The sequence below is a fragment of the Nipponia nippon genome, unplaced genomic scaffold (assembly GCF_047370975.1).
Source record: "Nipponia nippon isolate SJK-2023a ecotype South Korea unplaced genomic scaffold, ASM4737097v1 scaffold_6, whole genome shotgun sequence".
Taxonomy (NCBI): domain Eukaryota; kingdom Metazoa; phylum Chordata; class Aves; order Pelecaniformes; family Threskiornithidae; genus Nipponia; species Nipponia nippon.
The window spans coordinates 54,909,535-54,920,157 of NW_028262380.1; the positions used below are offsets into that span (position 1 = coordinate 54,909,535).

General features: G+C 41.0%; 1 protein-coding gene across 1 annotated transcript; it reads right to left on the bottom strand.

The window, feature by feature from the left end:
• Positions 1-24: 24 nt before the first annotated feature.
• On the bottom strand, positions 25-10,597 carry LOC104021331 (alcohol dehydrogenase class-3). The gene is made up of 9 exons (XM_087736597.1): positions 10,544-10,597; positions 7,806-7,907; positions 6,735-6,876; positions 6,026-6,113; positions 5,004-5,223; positions 4,164-4,424; positions 3,272-3,407; positions 2,215-2,353; positions 25-331 (listed from the first exon to the last, which is right to left on the bottom strand). The coding sequence occupies exons 1-9, from the start codon at positions 10,553-10,555 to the stop codon at positions 307-309; spliced, it is 1,125 nt and encodes a 374-aa protein (XP_087592723.1). The 5' UTR covers positions 10,556-10,597; the 3' UTR covers positions 25-306.
• Positions 10,598-10,623: the final 26 nt, after the last annotated feature.

Sequence of the window (10,623 nt, forward strand, 5' to 3'; positions counted from 1 at the left end):
CTTAATGCTCAATAATTCCAACACTGTGTTTAGAAATAAGCTTTTATTAAGTAGATTGAGTTAGGCACTATTAAATTTGAAGAACAAGTACAGAAATAGTTGTTCTACAACCAGTGTTAATTATATAATGCTGTTCAGTGGTCACTGATTTTTTTGTTATTTAATATTCAGAATCCTCACCCTAAAATACATTGTCTTTCCAGTCCCAGTGAGTTTTCATTTGCTTGATTCTACTCTCTATCAGAAATTCCATTAGAAAAGGACGGTTACCATGTTGCTGGCCCACTGGAAGGTCCACATTTGGCTCTAAAGCTTTAGGACAGTTCGAATGCTTAAAATGGAAAAGAAAAAGAAAAAAAAAATTACCAGTAAGTCCATTTTCTCTCCTTCTCTCCCCTCCCTTTCACTGCTGAGACATACTTCAACTTAACTTCTATCTCTTGTAAGAATGAAGTTATGCTTATGCCTATATTTATTAAAAATCCTGGGTAAAAATGGGTTAGTAAGGCTTGTTATCTTTCCTTTTTTTTGTCTCTCCCCCAGTAAGATATACTCAAAATGGAAGCTTTTTCAAACTACCTAAGTGTCATTTTTCAGTAGCTAGCCAAGAACATTGATCAGGAACATTAATATATACAGGCACTCCCTCTTTTGGCTGCTTGGAGAATTTTAAGTAACTTTCACTATTAGTTTCATAGGACATGCTCATGTAGGAATAAAGCACTAAAATGATACAGAAGTTTGTAACTGGGAAAGGAGATCAACTGCTGGATGAAATTTGCATAGATGCAATGTTTCCAATTGTAAAAAGTACAAATGCAGCTACTGTTAACTGACTTGTCCAAAATAGGAATACATATGTGATAAAGCAGATAAAGTTACTACTTTCTCAAAAGTTACATACAATACATCAGTATGGATTGAAATCAAATACAAAGACCATGCTGGCTTTTTGAGATAATTCTGGTAACTATTTATCCGTCTGCAGATGAATCTAAATATGGATAAACAGAGTTGCCTGCATTAGTGCAAATACGCAGGAAAAGATTTTCTGTTTTACTAGAACATCTCTCCAGTTTTTCCTCGTGTCTACCTGCTGATTCTTCCCTTCATTCAAAACGTTCTTAAAAAGTATGTGACCTAGTCTGCTAAATAAGCTGGTTTCTACTCTTAGAGGCACTGGTAACTATCTCATTAAGGGTCTCTGAATTTCCGACACATTACAGAACATCTCATTAAAACTCTCATTTAAAAGAAACCTGCTCTTGAAAAGACACAGCAGGACAAGCTTTACCACATCTCAGGCTAAAACTGTCTAATCCCTTCCCCTTTTCTGCATCAGATTTTAACCTGCAGATACAAGTTCTGCCACACTATCCCTATACTGGTCCCCATTTTCCCTCAAGCACATCCATGCCCGTATCCATACAGGGCTTTACAACGATCACCCAGTACGTACTCTGATAAGAATACCCGGCTTTGCAACTGCTTTTGCAGGTTGATTGCTACTTGCAAAATGTAACTGCTATAAGGGCAGCAAGGCCACACATCCAGCAGGTTTTTTTACCAGCAAGTAGGGTCACTTCAGTATGCAGTGGAGTTGGACCTCACTAGGAAGTTTAATGCAGCTATGGCCTAAATCTGCAGTACGAACAGTCCAACCTGCCATTTATCTTAATAAAGGCAGAAACTGCTGTATGTTAAGAACTACAAGCCCATTGTATGAATGTTCTACACCAGTGCAAACTAGAGAAAAAAATATTTTAAAATATAGCATATTAAAAGATCATCCCAAGTGATTGATTGTGCTGGTAATCTAAGTATTTTGAAAATATACTGAAATCTACTAATAGCTTAATGACTGGTAAAAATGTATTGATGTGAACTCCCCTTCAGTCTCTTTACATTTCTTTTTCTGAGGAAGAATGTTTTAGCAACATTGGAAGCCTAAGACTGACTTGTCCCCTTTAGCAGCTTTACATACTTGTGTATTTCCCTTATACATTGTTGCTTGCTTTTTACTCTCTGCCTGTGTTTTGGCACATGCCTAGAAGCTCAGAGAAAGTGTATTTGTTTATCTCAGAATGAATGTGCATGGTATACATCAGCTTTTATTCTCCTTATTTTTAAAGCTGACAGTGGGCAGGGAACCTATATTTTAACGGTGTCTCATCAGGAAATGTCTTCTACACCTTTCAATATTATGAACATTACCTCTTTCCTGTATGCATCAGCTCAAAAGCCTCATTAATTTTGTCAAAAGGCAGGGTGTGAGTCACAAATTCATCAACCTTGATCTTTTTGGACATGTAGTCAGTCACCAGTTTCGGTACATTGTCTACGCTCTTCCAGCCTGAAAGACAGAAAGCATACAGTTGTTTTTTTCCCCTTTCTACCCGCCTTGAAAAATAGAGAGAAAGAAAAAAATACAACCCTTACACAGGCACTTGTGTGATAAACATGAAAAGGAGCTGAGGTCAGTGACACGTTTGTCGCTCCTGCTCTAGGCAGGCAGTGAGTAAGGAATGCAAGACGACAGCTAGGTCTGACAAGAGCACACATGATCCAAACACATAAGTGCACTAACCTTTCACTAGGTATTGCAGCATTCAACATAACAGCAGCCTTAACCTAGGAAAGTATGCACGAGGCATCTCTATCAGCACCTCTATGTATCTTTATAACCCAACTAAGTTTTGTATTACTTGGAAAAAGTGTAATAACAACATCAAGTTTGGATACTTCCATGAACTTCAGCAATTACTGAATCCCCGTTATCGGTAGCTGTAAAAGTCTCAACATGTTTTTGGTTTGACAGCAGAAGATGTGTATCAAGCGCTTGTTGGCTTTTTATTTTAAAGCTCTTTATAGCACATTCCCATGTTAGCCCCACAATTTGCTTAGTGATTAAGCAATACAACCATGTTTACGTGAGTTCCCATCTCCCCAAAGACTAGGTCCTTTCACTGGACCAAACTGAACCAGACCTTCACTTGGTGATAAAGCAATCCCTCTATACCACTCCTTTACTACTGCACAGCATATAGTTATTCTCTCTTCAAAATACGTGAGATGTCATACCAATATGTTTATTTGTAGCCTGTCTGTTGGAATATCAGATTTTAAAAGTCTTTATCTTATAAGTCAACACAGCATTTATGAATAGCCTGTCAGTAGTACGTTTCTTGCACAAGCAAAAGCAAGGTGGTGTGCTCTTCCCAGCTTTAACCTGTAGTAAATTATGTTTATCCCCATACCAAAAGAGAGTTACCTCCAAACGCGGTCCCTTTCCATGTCCGCCCAGTTACTAGCTGGAATGGCCGTGTGGAGATCTCCTGACCAGCAGCAGCTACTCCAACTATCACACTGACTCCCCAGCCTTTGTGGCAGGCTTCCAAGGCAGCCCTCTTCACAGACGGATAGGACAAAGCAGAGCATTTATTGCTAATGTTTATGCTGCCTAGACTGGCACAGGTTGCCCTTCCTTTACCCCCGTTAATGAATCACCACGTTAGTATTTAAGGAACAATAAATGCACTGAAAATTACATTAAAATTTCCATTGGTTCAGGCTCCTTATACTGTTAAGGATGCATTTTGCTCTTTTTATATCCCATCTGGCTTCCAGAGAATTCACTCTGAACTCCCACTGGGAGTTGGGATAAACTGTAATCAGAGACAACGTAGACCACGTTACTGACAGTTAGGAATGCTGTTGTAATTCCTGAAAACCTAGCCTTACGTTCAGCAATGCTTCCGCATTTCCAAAGGTTAAATTCATTATTTGAGTAATTAGGGAAATACTGAGTGGTCCTTGAGATTTTACTGTTCATGGTACAATATATTTTATGTGGCTTTTGTTAATTTTTCAACTGTCAACATATGAAAACTCAGGATTTCGAAGAACTCCCAATAAGGAAAAAAGTTTATAAATTATAAGTGCCATTTTCAACCTAAGAAGTAGCACCTGCTTTTATTACATAGTTAGGTTTGGGTGTAAATTGGCCTTTTTAGTCATAGCAGTTATCACTACTACTTAAAAAATAAATTAGTATGGCATGTTTTCTGTAACAAGAAAGCAGCTCATTTTGCTATTTAGCTAAACAACTAAGTGGCAGCTAGCTGTCCCCTCCCTCTACGTACTACTGCTATGCACGCACTCACCATGACTCCAACGTTACCAATGCACTCAAATGAGTAGTCTACACCACCATCGGTCATCTCAACCAGAACCTCCTGTATGGGCTTCTTGAAGTCTTGAGGGCTAATGCACTCAGTAGCTCCAAACTCTTTGGCTTTGGCAAACTTCTCCTTGTTAAGGTCGATGCCAATGATCCGGGATGCTCCTGCTATTTTACAGCCCATAATAACTGCCAGCCCAACTCCTCCTAAACCAAAGACAGCACACGTCGAGCCAGGTTCCACCTAGGAATAAGAAGAGAGCCATGGGCAATACAGAGAAAATTCATCCTTCCACATGAGTGGGAAACACAGGTTAAGAAGTCTGTAATGAAGGAAACATGGAAGCAAATATATATGGCTATAAGTCTTTATCACTTAGATAAGGGAAACTATACAGAAATTTCATCCAAAAGCTCTTTAGGTACTAAGCTTTTCTTTTTGTCCAAAGACTTGACTCCCATAACCTGCCCTAGACTCATGCACGCGCACCTACCAGCTCTGTCTCACCCTGAGCTTCAAACTATCAGAATCACTTGCAGCAAGATTAAGGTGAACTGGAAAAGTAATTTATATATAGCTGGTATCAAAAGCTATGCAGAACCTTCTACCTGGATTTCCTCTAAAGGGCATCAGGTTCTTCTAACCTGATCTGGCCTTCATGGCGAAGTTAGAAATTCTTAGCTAAACTTCATCAGTTGAAGAGGAAGAAGAAACAGAAATTTGGTACGTCACGTTTGCAGTCCTAATCTAGTCCCTACACTACCTGTGTACTCGGCTCGGATATAGTTACAGAGAAAAGCCAGAGGCAACCACAGCCTTTACCTTAGCAGTGTTAACAGCAGCCCCATAGCCAGTAGAGATGCCACAGCCCAGCAGGCACACTTTATCGAGAGGTGCTGCAGCATCTATCTTGGCTACTGAGATATCAGCCACCACAGTATACTCCGAGAAGGTGCTGGTCCCCATGAAGTGGTAAATCTGCTTTCCTTTGCAGGTGAATCTGCTGGTACCATCAGGCATGAGTCCTTTCCCTTGAGTAATTCTTAAGGCAAAGACAGGAAAGTACAGTCAGAGTCTTAAGCAGTAAATACTCTCACCAGACATTATCTGTTAAGTAGCACACAGATGCAGTTGCATACTTGCACTGTTATTTTTTAATCATTCCAATAAACCCAGAAGTTCACAGAAATTAGATGCTAAACTCCTAAAACTTCATGCTGTTAATTCCTCCATGAAAGCACTGAAAGAAATGGAGTTTATCAACATGTTGACCTTGTTAGCTACCAATGCTAACTGCTTGTGCCACAGTACCACACCCCCATCTTCACCTCCTTCAGTACACTTCCCTTGAATAGCACCTGTCAATTATGTCACTGGGGTTTTTGTTTGGGAGACTTTTTTTTCAGAATGGGAGCTGGAAATTTAGCTGGGAAGCAGGTATTAAGGAAAAAAGAGCTTTCTGTATAATTCTATACCACTTGACAGCTTTGGTGTCTACTCCCAAGATTTAAATTCCCTGAAATGCTTCCCTTAAGTATGGATTAAAATTGGAGTCAGAGCATTTACGTTTTCAAAGCTGTGGACACAAACTAGCAGTTTACATCTTCACATACATGAAAACAGAGAAACAGGTTTATTTAAGGCCAAAAAAGAAAAGAAATTTTAAGGAAGAATGGAAAGTAGTACATAACTGACTCCCTAAACCATGTATTTTCCAAGTCACTAAATGATGCATCGAGAGATTTATTCTTCAAAGATAAGTCCTGTCCATTACTTTTGATAACTAGAACAGGTGTACATTGAACAAATACTATACTGTGTGTCAAAATAAAAAGCATACAGACCTTATCTTCTGGCACAGATTTGTTTTAGGATTCTTACAGAACTTGCACTCTCCACACTGGGGGATGTATAGAGGGATAACAGTGTCCCCTAGGAAAAAATAAAAAAATATTCTGTGGCTAGTTATCAAGTCAAGCAAGGCATTAGGAAAAAACTGAAGTTACTCAATTTCAATGGCTTTTATGTGAGCTTGTGTTCACTTAAAACCTTCTTTGTGTATTAAAAACCATTTACGGCATAGAGTAGCATTGTTTATAGAGAGTGCTAGATAAAACACTTTTCTCATGTCTTATCAGACAGCTGATCAGAAGTTCATCTTTCCAGAACAAATAGGAATGTTACTGTAAAACAAAGCAATGCCAAATCAACAGTGAACAACATGATTAAACGTTTTTAAGCCCTTTAATTAAACCGACAGGTAACAAATTCATTTGGGGAAAAAAAAAAACCAAACAACAAACTAACTATATTGATCCAATTTATAGTAAGAAATTGGAACACTGGGCTCTTGGAAGCATTAAATCAAGAGCACATTGAATAGATAAGCGTTGTATCTCACAGACAAGAGAAATCTACACAGGTATACACCCCAGAATAACACATTATATTAACTCCTACAATATAGCATTTCAGTGGTCCAATTTGACAGCTGACCTTGTAGTAAAGTCACACTTTTAAGGAAGGCAGAAAACCTTTAAGGTATTTTCTTACCTGGCTTTACTTTTGTTACTCCTTCCCCAACACTCTCTACAATTCCTGCTCCTTCGTGACCCAAGATCACAGGGAAACATCCTTCAGGATCGGCACCACTGAGAGTATAGGCATCAGTGTGACAGACAGCAGTGGCAACTATCTGTGAAGAAATACACAATCTGAGGCACCCTGAAGAACAGAAGAGTAGCACAGATCTAAATATTTCCCTTTGGTCAGAAAAGCAAAACAACTGCCAGGACAAATTTGCCAATCCTGGCAGCGTTTGTGATATGTCCAACATACTTTCACTCCTGGCAAGGCACTTCTTCTTACTTTGAAAAAGTAAAGTCAGGACAGTACATCTTTTCTCATTTCCATCAACTAAATTCTGACGTTGAAATGGGTAGAAGATGACATCTGGTTTCCTAAAGCTAGAAATTGGTACTCCAAGTCGTCTCAAAGTAGGTTGGCATCGCAGATTTGAAGTAATTTAGTCTCTCAAAGGTAAAATGACCAGAGAAACCACACAGAACTCTCAGTACTGCATAAATCCAGTTTAAGTCTTAAGCACCGTGCAGAGACCCTTTCCACAGAGATAAATTTCACCTTAATGTATACTTTTTGGCAGATATGTGCTACTGGAAAGTCCTGATCAAATCAGAAACTTGGGTATGGGGAATCCAAGAGACCAATCACAGCTCAGCAGCCAGTGACTTATGGCCTGACTGAAGTAAAATCCAGCGTGTTACACAGCTGCAACAGGTCACAAGCTGCTGCCCTTCAAACAAGATCAAAGGTGTTCCTAGCTCAGATGTTTTGTGGGAGCTTAGTCTATAACAACTGGAACTGATCCCCAAGACTAGCCATTATCTGTAGAACACGCTGTGAAGCGAGACCAGTAGAAATTAAAAGTGTTTCTTATGAACAGAAGATCTAAATACCATCATTTTCTTCTTTGTAAAGCCAGCTGAGATACTAATGAACTAATGCTATCCATTCAACATTTCTTCTGTTGGTAAACAAACTCTTCAGCTTCAATACTCAGTCTCCCAAAATACAATGCATACAGCTAATGATTGATTTAATTACCTTGATACGAACTTCATGAGCTTTTGGTGGAGCAACCTCCACATCCTCAAGAGAGAGAGGTTTCCCTGCCTCCCAGGCAACAGCAGCCTTGCATTTAATAACCTAAAAGACAATAACAACAAAAAAGAGGACATCTGTTGTATGGTTCATTTAAAATAATTCTTGTTCAGCCAAGTGAGAAAATAGGAGAAACACTACCAGCTTTTGGAAAGAATCCCAGATCTGAAATTCATACTTTCAACACAAAGGTTTAATTGCCCTACATTTGCTTTCAGGAAGCTAAATAATAATGAGTAAACCGAGATCTGAAATGTGGATGTCATTCTCTTATTGCGCAAAAAATATAATAAACCCAGGAGTGCTTAGGAGATACTCAAATACTGCAGTGAAATGAGCAATAGGAATGGAAAGATTGCATAATAAAAATGTTGGTTTAAAATAAGCGACTGACATTCATTTGAGATGTGTTCCTCGAGCACAGAATGTTCGAAGTTAAGAAAATTCAGAAAGCAAACTGGAGGTCACATAACAGTCCAAGACCCACATCAAGAGTGAATTTCTTGTTCCTTATCAGGATGGCTTCTGAGTATGATTTTGGCAAGGAGATGCATGTGCATGCGGCTGACATGCAAAGCCCTCCAGTGATGTATAGGGACCAGAGAGATTTTGCTATATGGTTATTGTCAGCGAGTTATTGTGTACTAACACCTCTGCAGAGCCTGCGTGGATTACTGTTAGCAAGTCTTCATTCACTGCTCTCAGCACCGTGACAAATCCTGCTCTGCAACCACACCTATACATCCCAGGAAGCTTTTGAAGCCAAATGGTGCAGAGCCTGGATGAGAGCAGGATTTGCGGACCCGTAAACCCAATCCTATCCACAGGTACGTATGCGCAACTGACTGAGGAAATCAGCAAGCATTATAGCCATACAATCCAGAGCAGCTTCAGGTGCTGCAAGGGTAAGCATCTGGAGTACCCTTAGATGTCAGTTTTACAAAGCATGACTCCGGGTCTGTCCTTCAGGATAAAATGGGCAGGGTAGCAAATAATCTGAATTTTGCTTTCTGACAGACGCAACATCTTTCAGCAAATGTGATACGCAATAGCTTCCTGCAGGACATACAGACAAGTTGCAAACCTTATCTCTGTAACACCTGGCAAGGAATGCTATCACAGACTAGACTGCTTTGGAACAGATCCCTTTACAGTCTGCTCCAGAATAGTGTCCATGTATTTTGGAATAATTCAGTCATACCAGAAGACTCGCGCTGATTTTCTTCCATGCAAACAAGGTCTAAGCCATTACTATGACAGCTGGAAACATAAAGCATTTCATAGCATGCACTATAAACCGATATAAGAAAATGACATTTTGTGCGTTCAAACTAGCTGTGGTGTTCCCGTGGAATCACCGAAAGGGAATTAATGAAAATTCCCAAGACCAGACATACAGCCATCCAGCCTTTTTGAAATTTCACTGCCTGGAAGGAAAAACAGTGCCAAGGCTTGAGCTTGCCAGGTCTGATTCATCACCCGCATTTATAGGAGAAAATAATGGGCAGTTTATGACTTTCTGTAGCATTTTTGTTGTACGATGAACAGTACCGGACTTTGCCAGAACCAGTTAACACTCTCACTGTACCTGCAATAGCAGAACTGCAGGTGTTTACCTTGGCTTAAACTTGCTAAAATAAATACTGCCAGCGCTAAAAGGCCTGAAGCTTTATAACAGAAAACAGGTACCCATTCCTACAGCCAGCAGCGGCCTAGATTGGACAGAAACACCCTTAACCTAGAATTGTGAATTCCCCTTGCCCTCCCTTTTATTACCAGGGTAAATATTATACAAATGCACCAAATGTGACATAGTAACTAACTGTGGAGTCACAGTATGGGCAATCGGTCATAATCTCTAAAGGTACCAAAGACTTTGCCAGAAAATCTAAATTCAAGGCACAAAGTGCAAGAGGTGCCATCACTCAGTAAATCATTTACTGTTTTTCAATCCATCCCTCATCCTCCCCTCGTGCAGTCAACGGTTCTCCCACAGGAGACTGCGCGTTCCTAAAATCTGAATTTCCACAAGCTTAGTTAAGTACAGAATTAAAGAGGGGAGAAAAGACAACTCTCCTTACGGGATAAATTCTGATCTTCCTAAAACTAACACTGCACATCTGGAAGCATGTTTTGAAATAATAACTTCTGATTCAGAAACTTTTAAGAAAGCTGGCTTTTGACATTGCAATCAGGTCATAGAGCCACAAAGGCCCCTGGACTATTCACTTCCCTGCCTCCAAGCTTATGAAGTCACATCTGTCCAAAGCCCACAGGAAACCACGCAAGCTGAAGGTCTTTGGCTTGTCCTTCCATCACCGTGACCAACAAAACCGTCTAAGCGCACAAAGGGCACCCTCGGATCCAGAAAACGTGCGCGGGCGTTGATGATAACACCGAGCAGCGCGCGTATTTTTGCTCCTAATCCGGCAAAGGCTTACAGCAGGAGCCTCCCACGCGTCAAGAACGGCGCCGATTTCTGCCGCGCGCCTCGTACGCGCGGGAGGGGAGCAGGGAGACGCCAGGCCAACCCCCGCACCCCGATTTTCCCTCGCACTGCAGCCTGCGGGCGGGAGCACGTAAATCCGCAAATCCCGCCCCCCCCCGCAAAGCCTCCCGCGCCGGCCCCTCCGCGCGCCCCGGGGAACGTTCCACGGCGCGCGCCCAGCGAGCCACCTCACCCCGCTGGCCATGACGCACGGCCACCGCCGCCTGACGGAAGCAGGAGGAAATCCCGCCTCTCCGCCCCGCCCGCGCCAGG

Excerpts from the sequence above, each read along its gene's own strand:
- LOC104021331 (XM_087736597.1), bottom strand. Across the intron at positions 4,425-5,003 it reads CTGCTGTTAACACTGCTAAG|GTGGAACCTGGCTCGACGTG; the intron begins GTAAAGGCTGTG and ends TCTTATTCCTAG. Across the intron at positions 332-2,214 it reads CTGATGCATACAGGAAAGAG|CATTCGAACTGTCCTAAAGC; the intron begins GTAATGTTCATA and ends TTCCATTTTAAG.